Source organism: Electrona antarctica (assembly GCF_951216825.1).
Source record: "Electrona antarctica genome assembly, chromosome: 15".
Taxonomy (NCBI): domain Eukaryota; kingdom Metazoa; phylum Chordata; class Actinopteri; order Myctophiformes; family Myctophidae; genus Electrona; species Electrona antarctica.
The window spans coordinates 36,683,546-36,711,367 of NC_136796.1; the positions used below are offsets into that span (position 1 = coordinate 36,683,546).

Sequence of the window (27,822 nt, forward strand, 5' to 3'; positions counted from 1 at the left end):
AATAATCAGTTAAAAATCGATTATTCGTTGCAGTTACTATATCTTTACACCCCTAACAGCTAAGATGATAATCTATAGTTGCAGGCCTAGATTCAACAGCATTTGACCTCATGGCATGCGCCCTGGATCTATGGTCTGCCAAACAGGAACATTGATATTAGTTTTACTCGGCAGCATGACCCAGTATATCCTAAGAAATATTTTTCTACTTCATACAATTAATCATGTGATTGCCACTAGCTCCTCAAGTCTTTCATAGTTTCCACTAGTATGCAAACTTGCAATGTATCAAAATATGGCTCTCCTAATATAAAACGCAGATGCGAATACACCGCAAGTCAATCAGAAGGTAAAAAGCAGTTTTTTGTTATATTTCAATGAAAAGTGCAGTGCTCTGACTTTTGTTAGACATCCATTTATTTGGAGGACACTGCAACTGTAAAATATTTGAACATTTAGCAAAAAGAGAATGGTACCTACTTTAAATTGGTATAGTCTAGCAACAGCAATAGCCAACATCAGAACTTCCCACATGCATGAGTTTTATGCTCCCAGCTTAAAATAAATTAAAAAATAAAATCTGTGTGGCAAACACATGGAGACACTGCTCTGCCTGAGGAGTGTAAATCTCAACGATTTGATTTTGACAGTTTGACTACTAGGGAAATTGCATGACATCTCAAATTTCACAATTTACACTGAATTCAAGTCTATGACAGTATTTACTCCGCATAAGGGAAATACAAAAAACAAGCTATATAGCAAGCTTCAAGTTTATTCATTGCACCATATCTCACTCGACTTTATTTTGGTGGAGAAAAATTAAAATCGATGATCCATTTTAATACCAAAGATCGATGCAGTTGAATCGCACATCACGATGCATCGATGCATTTTTTTACACTAACTGCTCTGAATCCCCATGCGTTTTCCCATCAGCACCTTCTGCAAACCTGATGATTGTAGTATTAAGAGATGCCTAACCGCAGACTGCCACAGCAAATCGTTTCTATCAGAGGGAGCATGATAGACTATAAAGATCTGGAAGAAGAGGCGGCAGCATCGTGCAAGAGGAACAAGTAGCACTGTTAAATGTTGCTTTTGGATGAGGCCCAATGTACTAGTCGATATGTCAGCAGGGGGGCGGACAAATAACTTGCTTTGGCAGGCTCCGAATGAAGATGGAGATTTCAATAATGAGGATGATGTTTAAATGGCTTGTTTGGAAAAAAATCTTTTCGAAAGGACCCTGCGGCCACAAACATTTTAACAGAAATGCCGATTCCTTCTCAAGCGTTTGACCAAAAACCAGTAGGCTAAACTAAAGTTTGCCCATAAAAAGATGCTAAACGTTTGGCCATAAAAGGATGAGTTGGGCCCTTCTTCTTGGGCCTAGGTTTACTGGACAGTGGGAGGTGCGTAGATGTGGCAAGCCCTGCCCTCTAATCCCGTAGCGAGCAGCCTCAAGCCGTGCAAAGCACTGAGGGGAACGGGTGACTTACAGCGAGGGGCTGGCTGCTCACAGACAACAGAGAGGCCCAAAATGGCCCTTCGCAGCCAAAGGGACCGCTCTACAAGGAAAAAGAATGACATGAAACTGAGTTCCGTGGACCCCAAGATGGCTGCCATTATGGATGAATGAATGTTAAGACATACTTGACTGGTAAAGGCCCAGATTGGTGGCCAGCACTATATAACTGCTGTGAGGAGGAATGGACCTTCCCTCCACTCACAAAAATCACTGTTTTCTACGGCACTTGAACACCTCATTCTCCTTTGTGCAAGCACATTCTCCTCATGTGCCCTCACAAAAGGAAACCGCACACTATACAGCTCCATCTCAAAGAATTAGAATATTCTGCAAAAGTTCATTTTCTTCCGTAATATAATTAAAAAATGTTAAACTTTCATATATTCTCAATTCATTGCGCATTAAGTGAAATATTTAAAACTTTTGTTTTTTAATCTTGATGATGGCATACAGCTGATGAAAATAAAGTTTTTTTTAATGCAGAAATGTCAACCATCTGAAAAGTATATTAATGTATGCAGTCAATACTTGGTCTGGGCTACTTTTGAACAAATTATGAATCAATGGGGTGTGGCATTACATTACATTACATTACAGTCATTTAGCAGACGCTTTTATCCAAAGCGACTTACAATAAGTGTATTCAACATAGGTAGGGAACAAAAACTACTAATCACCAGAAGTCTTTAGTGCATTTTCTGCAAAAACAAGCAACCAAGAGTATACCTAGCGCTAAGGTAAAAGTGCAATATATCAGCTACCTATTTCCTTAAACAGATGAGACAAAATAGCTATGGAGGTGATCAGCCTGTGGCACTGTTGAGGTGTTATGAAAGCCCAGGTTTGCAACGTTGCATTGATAACAGCCGGAGGTTAATTTGTATTGTTGAGTCTTATGTTTCAGACAATGCAACCTAGATTCCCCATGGGTTTCAGGTTAGGCCAGTTGGTTGGTCAGTTAAGCACAGGAATACCATGGTCAGTACACCAGTTACTAGTAGTTTTGGCTCTGTGGGCAGGTGCCAAATCGAGCTGGAAAGGAAAATCAGCATCTCCATAAAGCTTGTCAACATACAGAAGCCCAAAGTGTTCTAAAATATCCTGATAGATCATAGATGGCTGTGTTGACTCCAGTGTGACGTTTTGGGGTGCCAGGTCATCAGTGGCAAAGCCAGTACTGAAGTGCTTGGTGGGCCTGCCCAGGAGTGGGTGGGCCTGCATGCACGCACGTGTCGCCACACCACATTATTCATGTGTTTATTTGCTGGGTCAAGCCAGCTTTCTATCTGGCTGCATGTCATCTGCTGGTGTTGGTCCACTGTGTTGTATCAAGTCCAGAGTCAACAGCCATTTATCAGGATATGTTGGAGCACTTTGTGCTTCTGTATGTTGACAGACTTTATAGAGATGCAGATTTTCCTTTCCAGCTGGATTTGCCACCTGCCTGCATTGCCAAAACGACTAGTAACTGGTGTATTGCCCATGGTATCACTGTGCTTAACACCGCAACAGTGACAAAGGCTGATCACCTCCATGCCACGCCCCGTTGTTGAAATCATTTGTTCAAAAATAGCCCAGACCAAGTACTGACTGCATACATTAATGTATTTTTCAGATGGTCGACATTTCTGGATTTAGTGGTCTCGTAAAATATTCTAATATTTTGAGATGGGATTTTATGATTTTCATGAGCTGTATGCCATAATCATCTAGATTAAAACAAAAAGGTTTTAAATGTTTCACTTTACGCAAATTGAATTGAGAATATAAGAGTTTCACTTTTTGAATTATAATACGGAAGAAAATGAACTTTCGCAGAATATTGTAATTCTTTGAGATGGAGCTGTATATAATTTAACCAGGCAAGTCATAAAAGGACAACTTCACCCATTTTCATTATATAATTGGTCCTCACTAATGCTCATCATAATATGGTGTAAAGAAAGAGAAGATCCATACAAGGTCCGTCTTAACGCTCCCAAAATAAACCGGATCTTTGTCAGGTATACCTGGCCGGTAAATTCATGTCAATGAAAAAACAATTTGGGTGATGACTAAACGCCACAAGAGAATAGGTTCCATCGAAGCACGCTGTCAAACAATTTAAAATTGACACAGGCCGAGTAAAGAAAAATGGTACAATATTATCATGAGCAGTGTGTGAGGAGAGGACCATTTATATGAAGGCAGTGTGTGAGGAGAGGACCATTTATATGAAGGCAGTGTGTGAGGAGAGGACCATTTATATGAAGGCAGTGTGTGAGGAGAGGACCATTTATATGAAGATGGGTTGAAATGGGTGAAGTCGTCCATTAGAACAAATTGGTAACCTGGTAAAAGGTTATTTTGTAGACAAAATCTTTGAATTGACAATCAGCATTTCTCCAATTAACAAATAGACCAACAGCAACATTGTTTATGGGTCGCAGAGGGATATCTGAACCCGAGTGGAATAGTATGAGAGTAACCAGGTGCTCAATGGAGATAGCAAAATGTGATAATGATAAAAAGGTGCTCACACGGATCAAAACGCGATCAAGACATAGATAAAAAGAGAAGGATCCGGGCTAGAGACCAGCGGGTGGCGGATTTAGCCGCGGTTGCCGCGGGTGAACCGCAGTTTAGGGTGGATTAGGGTCAATTCAATTTATTATAAATTAATATAGGATAAACCGCGGGTGAAATAATGCGGGAAATAAAGTAATGGCATAATAAAGTATATAAATATGCTTATTATAGCTTTTAAAACGCACACAATCTCGGCGTGCGTGCGTTAGTAGTAGTATTTTAATTTAATCATTTTCCATGATCTGGCACAAATTAGCCGCCTATGAAGTTGGGTCCTGTTGCACAACAACAACACAGTGGTCTCCTACAGGCAGCTACGCTAAAGTTGCTAACAGGCAGCTAGTGAGTCTGAGAGAAACTTAAAACTAAGTAAAACAGAAGGGAGGAATATACGTTCGGTGTGGGACTGGGAGTGATTAAGTTCTTTACCCTGCCGCCGATGACCGCTGGATATGCTGTATGAAAATACGTCGCGAAAACGTGGACGGCGTGTTACCATGGAAATGGATATATACAACCACTACGTAACATTGGTGAACTGTCGAGAGAGTGGTGAGTGACATTGTTTGTACAAGTAGTATAAATAGCCGATCTACAAGCTCACAACGCGTCGCAGCGTCGCGTTGTGAGCTTGTAGATTGGCTATACTGTATACGCTGGGCGCTTCCCTGCGCAGCGGATTGCGGGTGGTGCGGATTAATAAATTGGATTAATTAATAAATTGCGGTCGGATAACGGGCGGATTATAATTATGCACATGCGGATTCGGGTGACAAAAAAGCTCATCCGCTGTTCTCTAATCCGGGCACACAAAGTAAAGAAAATGAGGAATGCCTTTATTAAATTAAACCAGGGCAGTTGCCTTATTCATTTAATAAAGGCGTTCCTCATTTTGTGTGCCCGGATCCTTCTTTTTTTATATCTGGGATAGTACCAATGTTTGGAACTATAGCCCATAGGCACCCGCTTTGCAGCGAGATCAAAGCGTGTCGCCACTCTTACTATTCCACTCGGATCTCAACATGGGATACGAGACGAGGCATTCTAGTGGAGTGAAAAGTGCCACTTGTTGCTGACAAGCAACTGGGTTTGCAGCTACAGTATGACCACCATATGGTTGCAGTTGTGCGTACAAAACGTACTTTACAGGATTCAAATTCACAAATGGCAACTGTACAAGCTCATAATTGACTAAAATACAGCGACACTGACGAAATAGGGCATTAACCAAAATAAATAAACAAAACATGAAATTAGAATTTGCCAGACAAACAATGTGTGACATGACGACCAGGGGTGATGATCAACAGCACAGACCAGGACACTCACCCCAAACGATCCCCCCGAGTATCCACCACCTGGGGGTCCGGGAGGTGGGCCGCTGTTCATCATGGAGGGACCCATACCTGGAGCTCCACCAGGGAACAGGCCCAGAGCATTTAGGTTTAGACCTGGGATCAGGTTGGACTGAAGCTGCAGAGAGGACACAACATTTCAAACACTTTAAAAACAATGTAGCGTAGTGGGCTATGGAAAGATTTAAAATATATACATTTTAAAGAACAATGTGGGAGGGGGGAAAGCTATAAATGAAGACTGGGCTTTATATTCACTCACTACACGCTGGAAATAGCAGATCTATAAGCTCACGACACAAATGCATTCCAAAGTTATAGATCTACAATTTCTGGTGGCGCTACAGATGCACAACAAAGTATAAATCCGGTTTTAATTGTGCTTTATTGAAAACACAACTGAAGAGCTGGGGTTAGGGGGAAGGTCATCTACCAGACCCTACACAGTCTGTATCAGCCGATTCAGAAACGGGTCCCATGGTCGCAGGCAACGTATTTCCTGTAGGCGGAGACGACATATCTGCGGTGTAAACAATCGGCTCTTCTACTACATTGAATGGAACAATGACTGATGTTAGTCTGCCTTAAACGTTACTCTTTTACCTGCTTTTTACTAACGCTAACTTTACAAAGATGCCCAGAACATCAGGATGAACCTGTGTAGTTTACGGCTGCTCCAACAGTAGTGGCAACATTCAACTTTGGAGAGAAACAGAATGTCAAAAAAGACACTGCGGTGGCTGAGACCAGAGCCATAGAGTAATGGTTGAGACGAAGCAGTGAAAGGTCCTGAAAGATGCATAACGTCAGTCTTACCCAATCTTTGTTGTATGAACAAGGCGGCTGTACGTTATACCAAGCATTTAAAGTATGACGCTAGACGCTCTGTGGATTCATCTATACTGGTGATGCATGTGTTGGGATATTTTCAATTCAAACTTAAACACGCATGTTTTATATAGTGTCCACTGTTGAGGCTCCACCTACGAGCTCCCACTCCTCTAAATGGTACCCGTAGCTTTTGTTTACACCACTGGCGTCAAAACTCCCCCCCCATCCCAGGTCAGAAATACGAGGCAAACACTGAAGATATGGCAGACTTAAGAGACGGACAGAGCGCGAGAGAGAGACACACACACACAGACAGAGACAGACACACAGTGGCTCAGGGGTAGAGTGACCGGATGGGAACCGCAAGGTTACAAGTTCAAACCCGGACTCCCCCAGAGTTAGTTAGTTGTCGAAGTGTCCTTGAGCAAGACTCTGAACCCCTAATTGCTCCTGATGTGCAGGTTGGTGCCTTGCATGGTTTCATCCAGCATCAGTGTGAATGGGTGTATGTAACACACAATCTCTGTAAAGCGCCTTGGATAAAGGCGCTATATAAAAGGCACCATTTACCACACACAGAGAGAAACAGACTGAGCGAGAGACTAAAGCAATTTGATGACCATAGGGAACCACTGCCAGGGTTGGCGAAAGGGCCTTTCTGTGTGGAGTTTGCATGTTCTCCCAGTCCCCGTGTCCCCAGCCGGGGCACCTGATGGAGGTGAAAGGAACTGGGCGGAATAACGTGTTCCTTCCACGCGCTACGTCCAGCCGGGGACACTCTCCCCTGTCAGGTGAAAAGAAGCAGCTTGGACTCCTCATGCATAGAAGGAAGCATGCGGTCAGTCCGCTGCCCCCCCAAGTTGGCAGAGGAAGTGTAGCGCCCAGGATTACATTAGATAATTGACACAGAGTGAAAAAAATGGGTTGCAAAATCGTGGGATAAATATTAAAAAAATAAAATAAAAATAACTCAAGCATGCACCCACAACCACACAGAACTAACAAAAAAAATCTATCTATCCATCCATCCATCTTCAACCGCTTATCTGTCAACAGCTCTACCAGAGAACTCCAGATGTCCCTCTCCCGAGCAACATTATTAACTTCCTCCTGGGGGATCCCGAGATGTTATCTAATATTGTGCAATTTATGTTTTAGAATTACAAATACAGACACTTGTTTTACACATGAACAAAATGTTTTGTTTTTTTTCCCAACCCGAGGAGAAATGATTTTCAAAACAAACCATTCCAACTTTTTACACCCTGCAGATAAACTTTGTTCTCCTGTCGAGTGAACTTACATTCATGGCAGCAACGTCGTTCTCGTACGACTCCCTGATCTTCTTCATCACCTCTTCTTCAGCCCGGGCACACGCCTCGATGGAGCCCTTCACTGTGATGGTTCGCTCAGGGTTGTACAAGGTCAGGTCCTGGAGACTGGACACATGACAAAATTACGGCTATGGTGGGATAGTGATATATATTGTGAGTGGTTGGTGATTCAATGCTTGGGAGGTAGACACTATATACACACACACACACACACAGCATGGCAACCCCTAGTACCTTCTCCTTCACATTCAATAGAGCCTGTGAAAAAGCAGCAAATAAAAACCTCAAAATACATACATCAATAATAGGATCCATTACATCACTGTACCCACACTGTACATAATTTGGTGTTCACATATTTGAACGGGTAAGGACTAGTAATAATAATATAAGAAATGTATATAACGTGTGCGACACATACATGGTTTCACCTATCAAAGTGGGTTTACATGGTTAGATAATATTGCATTGCATACTGAATAAATAACCTGCAGCCATCTCAGCATTAGGTGAATGGAAAACATGGAAAGGGAAAACATTTCATCAGTGTTTCTGGTTATGGTCAGTGTTAAGTGAAAAGAATATGAAAAAGATTTTTTGGGGGCACACATTTAAATAAAATGAAGACTATGGTTTATATGGACAAAGACAAAAAAAAAGGAACTTAGCATGCTATAATTGGAGACTTGAAATAAAGTCTAATAAATAACTGAGTGGGTATTAAGTATAAACTGTTTACCAGGACATCTGCTATAGTCTTAAGTCATAACTGAGTGGGTATTAAGTATAAACTGTTTACCAGGACATCTGCTATAGTCTTAATGAGCATATTAGTGTGCAGGTGAATGCATCCACTATGGGCAATACAGACAATGAGGTCAAACCAAGTTCAATGAGGTCAAACAAAGTTTGTGTACGTGTGTGTGTGTGTATTGGTTAATACTACTAGTGTACGGGTACAGGCTTTAGTTCAGACATACTATTGGTCAGACTGTCATTAGACCTACCTCAAACTAGACTGATAGTCCGACTGTCATTAGACCTACCTCAAACTAGACTGATAGTCTGACTGTCATTAGACCTACCTCAAACTAGACTGATAGTCCGACTGTCATTAGACCTACCTCAAACTAGACTGATAGTCTGACTGTCATTAGACCTACCTCAAACTAGACTGATACTGTCACTACTGATAGTCTGAATTTACATTTTGTGTCACTTCATTATTCAGACTGAAAGCCCTCCCCACGGCAGCAGTTTCTGGAATGGGCGTTGTCAAAGCGGCAGTCTGGCGGTCCAAGCACATTCGCTGGTAATCCAGCATGACAGTGTGTCGCGGGTTTGAGACCCGATCCCGACGAACTTTGCTGTGTTGCCACCCCCCCCGCCCCCCTTCACCATCTCTCTCCCCGTTTCCCGTCTACCTACTGTACTAAGCCCAAAAAAATATGTAATAAATGCTTGGGATGTATACACTATATACACAGTATGGCAGTCCCCTAGTACCTCCTCCTTCACATTCAATAGAGCCTGTGAAAAAGCAATTAAAAAAAACAACTCATCTTTTACTTTCTCTAAAAAGAACCTAAAACATGAACCGTGGTTGAAAACAAAACAAAACAAAGTTGTCCTTTAAGTCCCAGTCTTCAGTTGAGGTCAATAATAATAATATCATCAGAAATGTAAATAACGTGTACGACACATTACATGGTTTCACCTACCAAAGTGCGTTTACCTGGTTATTTTTTGTCTTGGTCCATATTATAAACAAAAAAAGTAAAAAAAAGTACAAACATTCCGAGAAGCCATAGTGGTTCTCCAAGAGGTTTGTGTGTCTGAGATCATCTTACGGTGAGATGGTGATCTTCGTCTCTGTGTCCTGCTCAATCTTCTTGAGGTTGCGGCCTTCCTTCCCAATCAACCTTCCCACAAAGTTGTTATGTGCCAGGATCTTCAATGGGATCTCCTCCGTACTGCAAAGCCAAACATGCAAATAACATTCCTAGTTAATGATGCGTCTCACCAGTATTCTTGCATAATTCATAACAGGCTGACAGAGTAATTGGTGTCAAGTTTAGGGAAAAAGAAAGAAAAAAATCTGATTGCTTTACTGTGCCTAAAAACAGACACACAGCTGTCTGCTGCAGCTCTCAACTGCATTATTGGGAGTGTAATTGGTAAGAGCTATCACTCACTAAAGCACATTTAATTTAGGTAATTAATCCACTGGAGAACCATTTAAAAGGAACAAAAGGTTTAGCACTGCGGTCAAAATATACAGAAGCCATCAATATAGGAAAAAAAACTGCTTCCATGAGGGTTGAGCAAATCATGAACATTTGAGTACGTGTGCAAGTTGGTCTGTTTGCTATTGTGCATAAACGGGAAATGTGCACGACACGTGTGCAAACTCACAACTTTGTATCGACTGCCTCCTTCTGCATGATGTCCATGATGGCTCTGCACGCGTTGGAGCAGCCTTCAGGGGTGGAGTGGACTGTAATAGGCTTCTCCGCTGCACCCGCATTCTCCTTTCTGTGGATGTCGATCCTGGGGAGCATGAAAAGGAGGAGGATCGTGTGATTGTGGTTTTCACACTTTGCACCCAAGGCACACCAATGGGCAAGTAAAGATCTCAAGGTACACCTGTATTCATAGAGAAAATATCCTTATTGGCGAGATGGTATCCTCACCATCCTACTATAAAATATGCAAGTTTTCTGTCTGTGTAGTTCACCGTCTGTAAATTCACAAATCCCCATATATGGAGTATGCTGATGTCAATATGATCAGACTTGCCTAGATTCCATATATGGGCAAAAGAGACAGACTGACAGATACAGAAATCTCCATATATGGGCTTTAAGCGGCAGGCGGGTACACTGACAGAAACGACACTAGTAATAATAATATAAGAAATGTATATAACGTGTGCGACACATACATGGTTTCACCTATCAAAGTGGGTTTACATGGTTAGATAATATTGCATTGCATACTGAATAAATAACCTGCAGCCATCTCAGCATTAGGTGAATGGAAAACATGGAAAGGGAAAACATTTCATCAGTGTTTCTGGTTATGGTCAGTGTTAAGTGAAAAGAATATGAAAAAGATTTACAACTAGCGTTGTTCCCGAGTAGGTTGCACTCACTCGTGTTTTAACTCTTCTCATTGATGTTATTTGATGCCATTTGTTTGGTTTTTCCCACGATTTTTGTAACCCATTGTTTTCACGCGGTTCCAGCGCCTAAGCTGTAATCCTGGGTGCTGCTCTCCCTCTGCCAACCTGTGCCGCAAACTGAGCTTATGCTTCCTTCAATGCATGAGGAGTGAGCAGGCCGCTTCTTATCACTTGACGTGGCGGGGGGGGGGGGGGGGTGGCTCGTGGAAGGAACACGTTATTCCAACCAGTTCCTTTACCCTTTATCTGACTAGGTGACCAGGGGGAGGCAGTATAGAGACCAGGATTACTGCACGTTTTTGTGCCTACCTTAGGCCTAGGGGACACGAGAACATGCAAGAGAACGTGCAAGAGAACGAGAACATGCAAACTCCACACCCTTTTCATTAAATTCATTTTCAACCGAATGTGAACAAGAACCACCAGGGATCAAGCTGGAGACGACTGGTGTGCGTTGGGTGGGCCAAGAAGCCCAAGAGTCAAACTATTCTTGGTTATAGTGGTAGACAGGGACAGAGCCTCATTTTCTAGCTCCAACCTAGCCATGTACATTTTGCTTTTACAGTAAGCTCTGGGAATTCTGCCTGACAACTCACCCAGAACATCACAAGAGGCTGCGTTTCATAAATGTGCCTCTTGACAGTCTGTGGACATGTCAATGAGCTTATGCTCTTCTGTAGTTCAGCTTCAGGTACATTTTGCATTGAAGAACAAGGTTCTTCAAATGAGCACCATTGACTTTAATTCCACTGTCATCACACAAACAGTTTCTACGTTTCTCCAAAATTGGGGGCGATATATATACACATATATGCAGATTTCTCAGCACAGTGCAGAAATCAAGCAGAATGGCAGAGAATTGTTTTGTAGGGTTTTTTTTTTTTTATCCGGTTCGCCGTCAGATGGGGATCGTGTGCAACGTGCAAGCATGTGCCGCTTTGTGTGTATGCATACAGTTTAGGAAAAGGCCGTTTTTTCACAGCGAACTCAGCATGAGTCTCTACAGTCACTGGCATCCTGTAGCTTGAAAGCTACAGGCATAATGTTTCAAAACCTTTTTTATAATGGTATGTTTTTGTTGCACTTACAATTCCTGAACTTATGCTGCAAAATAAATCTGCCCAAGAGGGACAAAGAACCAGTAACATTGACTCAATTACTAGGTTACACATTGTTTTAGAATGGTATTACAATTAACTGTATCCATTTCATAAAGGATTTTACTTGATAATTAAAACTAAATCCATTTTTGCTTGATTACTGGCTGTTTTTCAACACCACAGAATCAAGGATTGTTCTCTGCGGAATCAAAACTAAATAATGTGTGGTTGTCACAACTATCCCAAGGCACTCCTGGACTCATCTCACACACCCAAGAGTTATGCCAATACCACTGTGGGTACCCAGTAGTCAACATTGTTCAGTTTTACATTGCCAAGTAGCAACTACAGACACCTGTGATTCAAAACGTACTTTGAGTGAGTCTGTTTGGTGATGTTTCGGATAGTGGCTCCCTCCTTGCCGATGATGGCGCCAACAAACTGCGTGGGGACCAACATTCGCAGGGGCACATCCGACTGAAGTTTGGGCCTTGCACCCATACCAGGGGAGCCGGCGCGCGGGGGTCCACGGGGAGGGAATCCTCTCCTACCCCCCATTGGAGGGGCATCTGTTGCTGCCGTCTCGTCTGGGATGTAGGACACTTTCAGGGCATAGTTCTCCATCATAAATCCATTCAGCTTCTCCATGGCTCTGGTGAGCAAAAGGAGGTTGTTAACATCGACAGTCAGGGTGAAGCGTTCTGCCCTGTTCTAGCAAATATTGGTAAGATGTTCAGATTCACAGGTGAGAAAAATATATATGACCAGCTTGACTTTCATAGAAGGAAAGCAATCAGTGCAAACAGCATATGACAAGATCAGCTTCAATGCACACAATCAGCAAGTTTAAGGTTCATTATGTGGCTCTCATCCCTTTACCTTGTCTGAAAAAACACTAAAGTCCAACCAGTCAAGCGTACGGGTGAAAAGACTTGAGGGCTAAAGAATACACAAGCTACGAGTAACCGAGCCAGAACACTGAGAGGCAAGCGATTCTGAATAAAAGCCAACCCCTCGTATAGCTGAGTGTAGCACTTATAAATTATGACTGCTTCCTGAATCCTTTAAAAGGGCTAAAAGACTACACTTTTAATTCAAATGAGCTTTATTGGCTTGAGAAAAACATACGTTTACATTGCCAAAGCAAGTGTCAAAATAAACTCTGCGCAAAAAGTTCAGAAACTTAACTTTGGTTGGTTATTTCTCCCCTTTAATAATGCCAATTGGTATTGTTGATTAGTCATCTTTACAACGAGGTATAGCTTGTAAGGATCTGGCATTCCTGGAATGAGCAGCAGAGCTAAAACGTGTGAGTAGCGCCTCCAAAATATTTGCCAAAATGGCAATGGTTGGCATTCACCCTTGCTTTGAGTTGCTTAGCGGATTGGATGATTGCACTCTAACAGTATTAAAGAAAAATAAAAACGCATATTGGCCATTTTTACACTTTATTTATTTTACACCCAGTGTTAGGAAACTCAGTAGCATCTGGAAAATTCATACGCAGCCACAACAGCTTGGGGGCGGTATCTCTCACAGGCAAGACAGAACTTGTCATGATTGAAGGAAATCTCAATGCAGTGAGATATCGGGATGAGATTCTGAAGCCAGCGGTGATCCTATATCTTCAGAATCTGGGACCCAACGCCACCCTAAAGGACGACAATGCTCGCCCCCACAGCTGCAGCCAGGATCATTCTGGAGGAGTACCTCCAGAATTTGGGAGTGGAGAGGATGGAATGGCCTGCCGTGAGTCCAAATATCAACGCAATTGAACACTTGCGGGATCAGCTTGGGCGTGCTGTACGTGCTAGTGACCAACAGAACCCTGTTGGCTGACTTGCAACAAATCCTGGTTGAGGAATGGGATGCCATCCCACAGCAAAATGTGGCTAGGTTGGTGACCAGCATTAGGAGGAGGTGCCAAGCTGTTGTGGCCGTGTATGGTTCTTCCACAGTGTAAAATTAATAAGTGTAAACATGGCCAATATGTGTAGTTTCTCACATCTGCTAAGCAACTCAAAACTTATTAAAGGCAATAAAGGGGAGAAATAACAGACCAAAATGTAAGTTTCCAAACTTTCTGTGCTGAGTTTATAATAAAGCAGTTGAAAATAGGGAAAGTATATAAGTTTCATATATAAACACTAAACAGACTCATCTCTCTCAGACTCAAGTACCGACATTTGATCCATGCCTTCTCACAGCAGGGTCAAGGTTAATAACTACACAGAATAAGGCATCAGCTCTTCCATGAAAGCATGTATGAAACACACTACTGCAGTGTATATCATGTACACCAGGGGGCACCAAATGGGCAATTTCTTTCACTGCTTATTGCATGACATCAAATAAGATGTAGGGGCGGAAGCAGGAATCAGGTGCATTACATGAGAAACTACATAAAAGTAGCTAATTCTAAGACTATTGGGAATATTAGACAATGGGAAAAAGCCACAAGTGGCAAAATGCATCAAGGCAACAAAGTTGGATGTTAGGAGTTGGGCAGAGGCAGTGTGTGCATGTGTTTGCGCGTGTGAAAGAGTGACTCACAGTCTGGCCTGATCCTTGGCTGCGTATCGAACATTGACCACTGCAGTCTCCGTGTCTGTGTTCACTGCGTGAAAGCAGGGAGTAGTCAATACAAGAACACCAATGGCATACCAGTTGGAAAACACACTCATGGGCTTTAGCTTGTTGTGCGGGACCTGAAGTTCCCATAGGAAACGGAGGGTCTCCATTGACAACGGGTTTTAATTCCCTCATTCACCCAATTTATAATTCAGTCATTCAATTTATCTTCATTCCAACTGGTAAACTAGACTACAGTATTCTTTCAACTACAGGAGATTTACGGGGTGGACACAAAATGAACACATGCACAAACCTACAGTACACACACACACACACACAACAAATCTGAAGGTAGGGAAGATGTGTGGAGAAGGTGTGTATTAAAACCAGGAAAGCAACCGTGTCATTTTAGATTTTAGCGTTTGCTATTCAAAAATAGTAGATATAAAAGGGTTACGAAGTGTCACTTCGTACCACGCTCTGAGCTTGTTCCTCTGCTATTTGACAAATCTTGAAAGTGTGAGAACTACTGATTTAGAAGGCATGTTGTAGAATGGGCCTCAGGTCTTAATGGGTTAAGAACAGAAAGACATAATTACCCTGTTCACAGTTGTCCACTGCACCATACTGGGCTAACATACCATCCAACACCTGCAGGAAACAAAGACATTACCGTATTAGACATTCAGGCCATCCCGAGCAAGTTGATGAAGTGAAACTGCAGAACAAGCTTCCGTCACCTACATTACAAGACATACAAGGTCAAATCCAAAAGGCCAAATAAAATGCTCCAGGAAACGAGGTTTGGTTGGACCTGGCTGCTCTCATCTGTAATCATTAGCACTGTCACGACAGCGAAAGCTTATCTGCAAGGGGACCAGCCCAGCTCACTGGCAGGAAGCACATCCAAGACACTCCGAAACCCTCATTTGAAAAGTTAAAAATCACAGGTGTACAGGGTCACAGGTGTAGTCCGGGCACCTAGGCTGCTGATGCCCATCCTGACAACCTTTGCTGCGTGTCACTCCAAAATCTTATTAAAAAAGATTTTATTATTAACAGGTATAAACTGCTTTTAACCACTTAACCCTATATACTGCATTGACCAGAGCAGGGAGGGGCAACTTTGACAATGGAGAGGGCCACTATATTTCCACTCACTCCAGAGGGCCACATTGCACCATTTTCACAGGATGTTTACCCACTGAATATAGACTCTAGTGTCTGTGTGCTCAATTCATTTTGGATTTTATTTTAAGACACGTTTTCTGGGGTCAGTGAATCACCACAAAATAACGCATATAAAAATGTAACATAATTATTAGTTACAGAACCGAACATTTAGGACTAGTCCTTTAACAGACGAGTGAACAAGTGATGACGGATGGCATTTAGTTATATAAATCCCAATATTTAATGCATACGTGGGACCTCGACAGTCAGGCTCTACGTCGTCTTGTTTAATCAAATAAATCACATTTGTTGCCTGCCCAAAACATGGCAGCGACAGGATTCAAATTCACATCAAGTGAGGGCAAAACGGGGAAAGGTTCCAAGAACAGCTTACATGCCAAAGACCTGCAACCATGCTCAGTCAAAATGGACAACCACACCCCCGGCAGCTCAACCCCCCTTCCTAGCCAACCAGGCTGCTTCACCCTCCCCCCACCAACCCCTACTCCACCATCCCACCAACGACACTACCTCCCGCCTCCCTGCCATCTCCAATTCCCATCATTGGCTGCTCCTGCACAGATATGAGAGCTCCCTGAAGTCAAGAGCTGCTGGTTGCTGGCTGGCTGAGCCGCCCATCTGTCCAGGAGGGCCGGCCAATGGAAATCCAGGCCATTCAGGAAAGGGTGGGGTCGTGCATTCCAGCAGGAAGTGGTGGCTGGGGGAGGGGCGCTCGTTCATGCTACACATTCTGTGAGTCGGCAGCACATGGAGGCGAAAGGGGAAGGAGTCCAGGGCCACCCACCCCACTATGGCTGGTGAACACACCACTACTCACTCTACAGCCCGCGTTCCGTGGCTATACATACGAGACACATTATCTACCCGATAAGCTACATACAAGGCCAAAGATCTCATTCTATTCTCACCATTCTTCTAACCCTTCCCCCTCCCAAGGGGGGGAAAAAAATAGAAAAAACCTTCCATGTCACCTTTGAGAGCTTAAGGCTTGCTTGCCACATACTAGCAACATGGGTGGATCTGGAACTGCAGCGTAGCGACATGCGTAGGCATAACGAGCCCACCATTACAAAACGCTGGACCAGCCTGTAGCCATTTGATCAAGGGTAGCGAATGCTACTGAATCTAATGTTATGCATACATCCAATGTCTCACAAGATCAAACTTCCAGAGGCAGAAAAAATTAATAAATGATCAAGTGTTATGTCCCATGTTTGTAAGAATACTAGCATAGTATTAACCACACATAAAACCCATGGCAAGCCAAAACAATACCACAGCATTATTTTTATTGTGGGAGGGGGAAAACTATTGCTTTAGTTTTACATAACATAGAATGTAAATTCAGACAATTTTTAATTATACCATTTCATTTGACTTCATGGCTTTCGGAAGGAATATATATATTTGTAAAGCTTTCTACAAAATAAATAAAGGCCTGCACCATTGTCTCTAGTCAAAGACAATCTTTTTTTCCTGTACTATAAATTGTCTACTCGCTTATCTATCTGCTGTCCTGTGCAGGAAACAAACATGATAAATACAATGTATGAACACACACACACACACACACACACACACACACACACACACACACTTAACTGTTACTTAATAGGGCAATGACACAAGACAGGAAATTCCACCCCAATGCAGTACACCTGTACCACAGACACCAGTGAAATTGATTTTAGTTGATGACTGATGTTGAACCATTAAATATAAAGATGAAGACAGGGTTTGAAAGAAACACTTCAGTCTGCTTTAGCCACTCAAATGCAGTCACCCGTTCCCAGCTAGCTCCCAGTTCAATGACTCCTTGACCGAGCTGTGGATTATGTACTCATAATCAAATGAACACGAGAAATACATCAGAATATTAAAGATTGTAAATTTGTAATTTAGCGCTGCAAAATCCAAAATAATTAAATATTTCTCATTCACTGTGGCTCAATGCTCACATGGGACATTTTACAGCAATAGTGTTTCGTTTTCGCAACCCATGAGCAACTAGTCACAACCAATGTGCAAAGTCAGTGACCATACAAAATGTATTTATTAATTATGTTAATTACAATACAATACAAGTCTTCCTAAGAAAATACCCGTGTGAAAGACCAAACCAATGCGAGTAGTATTTCAAGAACGGTGATTAATTTATAATTTTTTACACCTTTCAGTATTTGGGACAGCTCTGATCAGAGGACGTGTTCCCTTACAAATTATGGACAGTCCAGACAGAAAAGCATAAGGGATGCGCAGGTAATTAGCAAATGGTATTTTAACTGACACTAAAGACATCATAAATGCCCAGTAAGGTCGGGAAAGGTTCGAAGTGTGACTGTGTGTGCGCGCTCGCGCGTGCGTGCACAGACACGCGCACACAAAGGGGTTGGGAGGTCTTGTTCATGCCTGTGATGCTGCTCTCTACATGTAGGGTTCGGTCGTGAGTCGTTACAAATGCTCTCCATGCCATTGTCCCCCTGCCCTAGTACATTCACTGCTACGGTCTAAATCATAAAAATCTAACAATTAATAATTAGAGGCTGACCTCTACGCCATCACACCAAGAAAGACTGGCCAGCACCCACTGCTCTGTTCAATAGGTTGAGGGTGCTCAGTTCAACCCCCAGGGCAGCTGTGGCAGCTCTAGACATAAGTCTAAATGAGAGCCCAGTTGGGGCCGGCTGGCGATGCGTGCCCCGCCCTGGCAGCAGTTAGCAGCCTGTTAGCACTCACCTCCCACTGCATGTGAGGCGGGATGTTCCTGATCTGCAGCTTACAGCTCCTGGAGAGAGGACAGACAGAGTGACAGAGAGCACGAGAGAGAGAGCGCAAAAGAGGAGAAGGGGGTGTTGGGGGTAAGGGTGGAGGAAAGGTAGAGAAAATAAAAGCAGTTAAGTCATAGCATAATCAGTATCACCGAGGGTGGGGTGTGTGTGTGTGTGTGTGTGCGATAAATGACAAACTAAAGGCATCGACCACGAAGACATCAGTGGGTCTCTGTTCTCCAGTCCAGCTGGGTGGTAGAGAGATAATCAAACAAACAGGTGGAGAAGCTGTGGATGAATCCCTTTCCAACCATTTCAAGCCATTCCCCATACCCAGCAGGTGGAACATGTGCGACAGACACATGGGGGGGGTGCTTCAAGTCACTGCTGGATAGCTTAAAACAAGATGGGCCTGGTCAACATGGAAAATCAATCTCAATGCACTCCGCTACCAGCCGTCTCACTCACACCACAGCACTGGGAGATGAGGTGACTATAGAGACGGGGGTGGGGGGTTGAGGACAAGGAAGACGAGAAGGAAGGAGACGTCAGAGAGAGAGCAAGCGACAGTGGCATCCAAGAGAAAATTCTGTGTGTTTTTGTGGTGGGGTGGGGGGGGGGGCTAAAACTCACACCACCCTGAATGAGATTTATTTTTCTTCCCAAGACATGTACTCATTGCGTGTGTTGTACGGGTGAGATGTTGCTCATTGGCAGAGTTTGTTTTACTCATGCCATGTTCAACAGACATTGTACACGATGGTCGTGCACAGTAGCACACACACTTTGGGAAAATTTGAAGGAGCAGAGGAGAGGGATTTTAAGTGACACCAAATTAAATTATGAGGGAGTCGGACAGGACGCGATGGGAGTCTCTCTTGGCCAGGTCACTGGCCGTTTGGGGGGGGGGGGGGGGAACAACTACTACGGGCATATGCACACACATACCAGAGCCAAACGAAGGCGGCCATTTAAAGAGTCACTGAATTACTAAGCAATGCAGACTACATCCAGCATGAGAAACTTCAAATTCATCCATTCATTCATTTTTTTTGGCATAGAGATTCCCAATTTATATATGGTTGCGCACCACTGGAATACCAGACAAAAAGATGTACAAAGGGATATGTTTTGGAGGTCATGCAGACAATATGACTTGTTGATTGGAAGTCACATAGGCAGTTTCACAAGTGTTCTTTTGAACGTGGCTGATGTTATGTAAAATGTGAGGAAAAGTGTGCGGCCACTCCAAAGTCCATCGCCTGCTGACACACCAACCTAAAAGGAACACAATGTACATACAGCTGAGAACTGAAGCAGAATTTCTGACCCTTACTCACACATACATGCAAAAAAAAAAAAAAAGCAAGAAAAAAAAAAAAGCAAAAAAAAAACCATCGTACAGGGGAAAACCCTGACCCTAACCTAGTTCTATACAGGCCATATAAACAGACATCCATATAGCCTACAGGTGTAGACTATATCGATGTGTGTGTACATCATAAAAGCATTGTGTTAATTTAACACAGAATGTAGAAATGGATAAATCACAGATTTTGTTGTGTACCCAGCATACATCAACTAATGAGCTCATGGAGGCTTATCGTCACACACTTATCTATGGAGTCAGGCTTTCCAAGCCTTTCCCCCTGAATAATCTTCCTCAAGTGTGATCAAATCCAGTTCAACATACAGTATATTTAAATTCAGGTGATCAGCTTGTACAAACTGTTGAATACACAATCCGTGACAATTTAGGTAGATCACTGGTTTTCAAAGTGAAGGTCCTTGCTAAAGGACCTTTTAAAATAGCAAATAAGTTTAACAACATATTACCTATATACACATTGGCCATTTGAAAACAGCCAATCTACAAGCTCTCAAAGCTTTTAGATTATGCTTGTAGATCTTTCAAAAACTTGGGACTATTTTTTATATTTTGGGAAATATCTTTGAAACATTAACACAAATCTTGTATGGGGTCTCTGGCACAAAATATGTTCAGATGGGGGTCCGCAGCTACATGCATGCCACTGAGGTAGATAAAAGCAATGGGAAGAGCACCACATCACATCCATCACCTGGCCCTATTCCCTAAACATCAGAAATTCACCTTTAGCCCCAAAACACATAGTAAGAAATGTACGCAAGCTGGGAGAAAAGCATATAACACAGGTTTTACAACGGGTCATGCAACAGCCACACACACACACACACACACACACACACACACACACACACAGGCCCAAAAAGAACTTCCACATGAAGGGGCATGCACATGTGTGTGAAGGAGAATGCTTAGCAGCATAGGCCATTAATTAAAATGTATTTTAAAAAATAAGATGTTTTTCCTCTGGATGTCAAGCTAGCCGTGCTGCATGTGTGTACAGATTTGATTTAATTTAAAACATTAGGAAACCACTTAATTCCAAATGAGTGAATCGTAAAGAAAATTCCCAAATGAGCTTCCAAGAGGAATTCCAGCCCTTTCCGGCCCACTGTGCCATTCCTAGCTGATCCAGCCCCCTTACACCCCCCCACCCCTTCTGTATGCTCTGCATTGCGGTGGGAACGCCGTGCGAAATGTGCAAATGCACCAAGCACTTCCAGTTGGATTAACCTATAGCTCCACACATGGAGGAAGTCAGCCCGGGAATGGGGGGGAGGGGGGGTGCATTCCCCAGTTCCAGCCTTTGATTTGGGAAGGGGGGTGGGGTGGAGAGGACTAACCCTGTTCCAGGGAAGGGTAACAAGGGCCCTCTCTGCCCTGTGGGGGTGGGGCCCCGTTGCCATGGACACAGGACAAGTCCACTGACAGAAACATGTAGGGGGGGGGGGGGCTAGGGAGAGACTAGCATAGGCTCATCGTGTGACCAGGAGATGGCCGGCTTCCTTATTTACTTTTAAATTCAACCAGCATTCTACACATTCAGCCCACCCCCCCCTTCCCCCACATTGCCACCCCCTCTCTCAACACAGCTGAGATCTATGGGCCTGCACCAGGGAAAAGTGTATGTATGTAAAATACCCTCAACACACACACACATACACACACACACACACACACACACACACACGTACGCAAGCATGTATATGCATACATGAAACCACAAGGGGAATCTAATGTCGAGCAGGCAGCACGAGACCACATCCGTATTCATCTCCATTTCTCAGCTATCCAACCATGCTGTGTAGCTCCATCCATCAATACTAACCAGTAGATACAAACACTCTCAAAATCTGTTCTCAACACCCATTTGACTATTCAGCATGCAGAGGTTCTGAATAACTCACCGCCATGCAGCCCTAGTTTCTGCTGCCTTCTCACAGGCCCTTCAATGCCCATTAAGCTACATTCAACCATTATGTACCTAGATTTGTTGGAAGTTTTTACATTTATCTAAAAAATTAAACAAACGCCGCTCCCACAAAACGGACTAGATAACTCAATGTCAATTTCTGATATTTTTGTGAAGGATCATTGAGGAAACTCGACCTGCAGATTGACTGAAACATGGGGCCACTTTCTCAGTCTCAGCCCTAAATCTCCGTTTTGCAGGTGGGACCCCATCGTGACCCTGGGTGGCATAGAATTTCTCTAATATGAGCCAGGAAATACGTATTGTACAACAAAGCTTGGCCACCTAAACATTGACAATTATTGTTACTAATTTCTACTGTTATTTATAGAACACCACTTTTTTTAAATGGACTGTTCCGACACACACACGCTCGCTCTGTTTCAGTGTTTTGTTTGTTGGTGTGTGCGCACCAACAAACCATTATCATAGTCCCTCTATGGCATCTGTCAACTTCAAGCGCATATAAAAAAATCCCTTAATACTCTTGGGGCAGTTATTTCAAAACTATGGCATTTTCTGACTTTCTACACACTAGTGACAGGAAATGTGTGTGCGTGTAATGTAGGGCCTAGCTAGTTTTATGGAACCAGGCAGACATAACCATGGAAGGCAGGTCAAAGTGTATAAGACAACATAAAATAAAAACACTGATACAACAGTTTGGCTTATTCTAAATGTTGGATGAATTTACATATTTATGAGCAAATCAACCATTTACAGAGCGAATAACTACAGGCCAAGACAAACATATAGCTACAGTTTTATGCAGCATGATTAGGATAACACTAACAGGCTAACAAGCAATCGTCTACACTTTCTCCAAAGCTATGTGGTGTGTGGTAATATAATGTATACTTTTAATGTAAACAGATACACCTGTAGATTGTGTTCACACCCAGGTGCTCAGTTTTCAACTGCCATGTTTTCCCCCCTACATTTTAAAGATGGGGAAGCATTGTCCCGCCCAAGTTTATACAATCTGTGCTTCTAAAGACATGAATTGTCAATGTATGACAGTAAAATGGCTGGAAATGTTAATCATACAAATGTGTATTGTTTTTTTCCTATACCCAGCTTTGAGGGTTTGTGTGAATACAAACAGCAGCTGATCACCCCATAGCGATGATTTGATTGGCTGAGCAAAGTACATAGACACTGTTAGACAGAGGATAAAAGTGAGGGCAGAAAAGTGTAGATGCCAAAAGTGATTGTCCGAATGACATTTGTGGTGATTTCATTGGCTGAGCACGGAATGTGATGTATGATAAGAGCGCCCCTCAATTCACACAAGTGTGATTTCAACTGATTTGACACACACACACACACACACACACACACACACACACACACACACACACACACACACACACACACACACACACACACACACACACACACACACACACACACACACACACACACACACACACACACACACACACACACACACACACACACACACACACACACACACACACACACACACACACACACACACACACACACACACACACACACACACACACACACACACACACACACACACACACACACACACACACACAATGGAGGAAAGGAAGAAGAACAAAATCACACCCATGTGAAGTGAGGGGCCCTCTTATCATACATCATCTCATTCAATTTCCAGCCAATCACAATTTGCATCGTAACCTTCGTCTTCAATGTTTGTGTTTACGTAATGTTTGGGTTTACACAAACTCAAAAATGGCCATTCATTTGCAATGTCATTTACATTTAATGTTTGTGTTTACGCACACCCTCAAAGCTAGACATAGGAGGGGCTAGTGCCCCTCAAAAATACTTGAAAACGTTATGACGTCTCCACACACCCTGAGCCTTCTTTACACAGTATCTCCAAGTGTGTACAATGTACATGCTATCCTACGGCACTGTAATTTACTGTATGGGACTTGTAAGTGGCACTTCCAGTGAGACTCGCGAGACTACCTCACTGCTGCAAGACTTCCCCTTACTGAAGGGTTCAAAGGTTAAGCTATGTTGATTGGCCAAGCCCACAGCTGATACTCAGCAGGCTGGAATGCAAAATGGGGGCTCAGTGTACACGCATCCCCGACTAGCGAGTGAGCTGCGTGTGTGTGGCCAGTATACTGCTAACGTTGACTAGTTGTGCTTTTTCTGTTTAAACAAGGGCATATTTTTTTTTTTAAATATATAAATATATATATATATTATTTTTTTAATATAGCTGAAAATTGAGTGGCCATTCTATTGGCCAATAATATTGTATAACACCAAGATAGAGCAACGTCAAATTTCCTCGCCAGAGCCAGCTCAGATTTTAAACCCCAAATTCACCTTCCATCTGGAATGTATCCATGCAAAACCTCTTCACTACTACTCCACTATTTTATCCCACCAATCATAAAGTTAATTTCCCCCACTAATGCACACAGGTTTTTCTTTTTCATTTCACATCAATGTGTGAACTGAAACCAGTTTGCCATATAAATTAATTAAAACAAATTATACACAAAGTGCTCAGCTCTACATTCAATGTAGTTTTAATTATTATTCCACTTACATTGACTACTACATGTCAACAGGTTGCCCAATCAAAACAAAATGAGTATTAATACTGAGAAACATACCAACACCGGTTTAAAATCCTTTGAATGATTACCAAGAAAACTGACCGCATTTAAAATCAAGGAATGATTAAATTATGGCAAATGTGCCAATTATGCACACAATGACAAATTCCAAATGTGTAACTTAAATTGGGTCAAAATATCATGGAAATTGGTTATTGCATAATATGCAATTTCAGTGACCATTTGTACAAATCTGTTAATTTGTCCATTTGTAACTCAAACTACAAATGTTCCAGATGAACCCATAAGGGGCTTTTTGGGTACATTTGTACACTTCCAGAGTTAAATTAAGACTGGGGATTACACTGTATGGGGTTTCCATGACTAGGGCCCAAAAGCTGCCATCCCATTAGCGTTTGGGAGTCCATGTCGTGTTGTGTAGGGTGGGCGGAAACTCAGGGCAGGCAGGGAGACTGACGGGCAGATCCTTCTCAAATGGACGACTTCAGTTCACACAGGCCTACGCCTCACTCAGCCCTACTGCACATTTCAGCAATCTCTGGCTTTAAAAAACCCGTAATAGACTATGTAAAGGATAGCCTAGTAGCCTAGCCTACGTATGACCATACCGTGCATTGACGTGAATACATCATTTACCAACTGGCGGGGCAGCAGAGAAGAAAAAAGGCATTAGTCATAAACAAAAAAACAATGGTTTTTCAGGACACACGCAGTCATCATGGCGAGGGGGGAGGAGTGCATCACACAACCTTTGATTTGACCCCAAATTAAAGCATTCGTTAAAACGGGCTTTCATTTGGGCAAAAATAGAAATGGGTATACATCTACATAGAATACAAAATTGCCACAGCTAGCTCGCGTTTACCAAATGCAGAATTGCCACTTGACAAACACAATACTTGTAGAAAATGGCTGAAGGAAGAAAAAAAAATGTCGCCACCAGGAACCTGGAAGGAAGCCCCCCACGAGTAAACCCTGGACCTACCTCTGACGTTTAGGGACAGAGTGCTCCACTTCCAGAAGTTTTCCATTAAGTTCCACTTTACCTAGGAAAGGAAATAAAACGCATTTTATTTTTTAAAAGCGTTTAACTGCTACGAGACACGTTTGCTAGTAGCTAGTCCAACTATATTGTATGCCATTGCACAAAAATATCTGAGCCATATACTAATATGCAAGAGTCCTCAAATAGTGTGTAGCCCATTACTAATCAAATCATGTAACACCAATGTAGCCTACACATCGCTGGATATTAAGACATCAAGCCCATTCGTAAAACTACATATGAGGTTAACTTAACTGTTAACGTGGACTGTTAAGAGATGTGATTGGTTTATTCACGTTGTGGTACATCTAACAAACCAAAACATACTTTAAAGACAAAAAGGTCTTGTAGTTGGCCTACATTTTACCAGCACAATTAAACCACCTGGTGTGTAATGTAAGCATGGGCGGACAGACTGGCTACACTGTGTGCTACAATGTAACAAGTTAGGCCACTTGAGGGGCCCTACACTTTGAAACCAGGACAAGCGGTAAGTTCAAAGGGAGTGCCTTTAAAAGTGATCTGTGGCTTATATTTTACGAATAGCACGCACTCCACGGGCCACTGGGCCAGCATGCTTTATGCGCCCTACTACTCTGAATGGCGTAAGCCACAATAAGAAGAAGCCTTGGCATGCATGATGCATATCCCCGTGATTGTGTGTGTGTGTGTGTGTGTGTGCTCGCTGCTCGTACATCCTGATCAACAGTACATTACACCGGGGGCCACAACATTTCAATCTACATGTATTTTTATCTGCGTCCACGGTGTCAAAGGCCAAATAGAGGTTGTGGGAGAGAAATATCCGTTTGGTAACACCCCCACCCTACAAGACTACATGCATCGCTCTCATAGGGGCCTGAAGTAAAGCGATCTCCACAATTTGCAGCAGTGTGTGTGTGCGTCGTTCGTTCAAATACTTTATATATTTTTAAAAGAATAAAGCATCTCACCTGAAAGAATATCAATGGCCTTCATTGCATTCTTGTCGTCTGGGCAATCCACGAACGCATAGCCAGTTTTGACAAGAAACGGACCCGTGTGCGGAATCTTCCACTGCTCAAAGAGAGTTTCCAAGTCCTCCGTGGTCGTCTCGTCGCCTAGGTTGCCAATGTATAGCTTATTCATGTTCAGCGCCGAAAGGGACACCCTTTTAAGCTGGGACAAATCGCTATTTACCCACTAGAATGTGCAGTGTTTGTTTGGAGTAGCTCGGATCGCCTCCACCACTAGTACGGAGTAGTTGTGTGTCCGCGGCGTGCTTCCAGGTCGGTAAAGCCACAGAGAGATTTGACTGGCAACCTCGCTGCTGCGCTCGCACTCCCTGGCCCCCCTCTTTCTGTCGCGTAAAAAAAAATCTCAATGTTTTAATCCCGCGTCTCCAAACGATGGTACGTTGTGTGAAACGGAGGAAAAACTACTTTTTTTCTGTATTCCTCCAACAAGCCCCCCTGGCAAATAGACATAGACCAGAGAATGTCACACACGGTAAGGCTCGCGCCCGCCTCTGAGTACAAAACCAAGAAGAAGGTGGTGGAGACAGAGAGAGAGAGAGTGGGGGGGGGGAGAAGAAAAAAAATCCTCGGCTATTCCGGCTTTTTTGAATGAGCCACGTGTTCAAACTACAAATCAACCCCACACGTGAGGAGCCCAATTGCTCAATTAAGTGTTTGGGGGGGGGATTGGGAAAAATTGCACGGGAATCTGGGGTGGGGACAGCAGAGCAGAGGGGAGTGGTGGAGAAAAGGAGTGGAAGAGTGGATTGGTGTTGGGGGGTGGGGGGGGACCTGGCTAGCTATGTATGTGCGTAAAGGGATTCCGTGAGAACCCAGTGTATCTCCTACTAGAATCACATTCGTGTGCCTTTCTCTGTCTGTGCTGAATACTCGATTCTCATTGGTCGGTGGAGAAATAGTAAAACGGGGGGTGCGCGCACGCACAGTCGCACACCCATAGCAGGGGACTGGTATGATATTGCGGGGGCTTGTGAGTGACTGTGCGCACCACCAAAGCTCGTCCATGGTGATATAAGAGCGCTTTACAGATGGCACAGTAGTGTAGAAGGGAAAGGGGGTAGGGCCATTCATAAATGATATCGCACTATATTGTTAAATTGTATGCTTGCACATCATGAACACGCTCGGATTTTTAGAGAATGCACGATAGGGAGGGCCCTGCGTCGCTTCTTGGGCCCCGCGGTCAATATGGGAATGACACGTAGCCTACTACCTACTACTATTCAAATGATGGCATCCATCTTCTTCAACAAGGTTCCCTTCCCTCCTATGATCCACAATACAAAGTCCAGCCGCACGCCCCCGACTTGTCCGGCGGCGTGTTCGTTCACACAAAATTACATGATGGTAAGGGGGGTTTACGGAG

General features: G+C 43.2%; 1 protein-coding gene across 3 annotated transcripts in view; it reads right to left on the reverse strand.

The window, feature by feature from the left end:
* igf2bp3 (insulin-like growth factor 2 mRNA binding protein 3) overlaps nucleotides 1-27,053 on the reverse strand; it is a 32,628-nt gene extending 5,575 nt beyond the window's left edge. For 2 of the 3 annotated variants that reach the window (XM_079523034.1, XM_079523033.1), the window contains exons 1-10: nucleotides 26,394-27,053; nucleotides 25,381-25,441; nucleotides 18,408-18,456; nucleotides 15,077-15,128; nucleotides 14,457-14,520; nucleotides 12,277-12,555; nucleotides 10,035-10,169; nucleotides 9,470-9,592; nucleotides 7,589-7,724; nucleotides 5,429-5,572 (exon numbers count right to left, since the gene is read on the reverse strand). In XM_079523034.1, the coding sequence (XP_079379160.1) occupies nucleotides 5,429-5,572; nucleotides 7,589-7,724; nucleotides 9,470-9,592; nucleotides 10,035-10,169; nucleotides 12,277-12,555; nucleotides 14,457-14,520; nucleotides 15,077-15,128; nucleotides 18,408-18,456; nucleotides 25,381-25,441; nucleotides 26,394-26,568 (1,218 nt within the window). In that variant the 5' untranslated portion in view covers nucleotides 26,569-27,053. The remainder of the gene's footprint in view (nucleotides 1-5,428; nucleotides 5,573-7,588; nucleotides 7,725-9,469; nucleotides 9,593-10,034; nucleotides 10,170-12,276; nucleotides 12,556-14,456; nucleotides 14,521-15,076; nucleotides 15,129-18,407; nucleotides 18,457-25,380; nucleotides 25,442-26,393) is intronic. The other variant, XM_079523035.1, reaches the window with a different exon arrangement.
* Nucleotides 27,054-27,822: the final 769 nt, after the last annotated feature.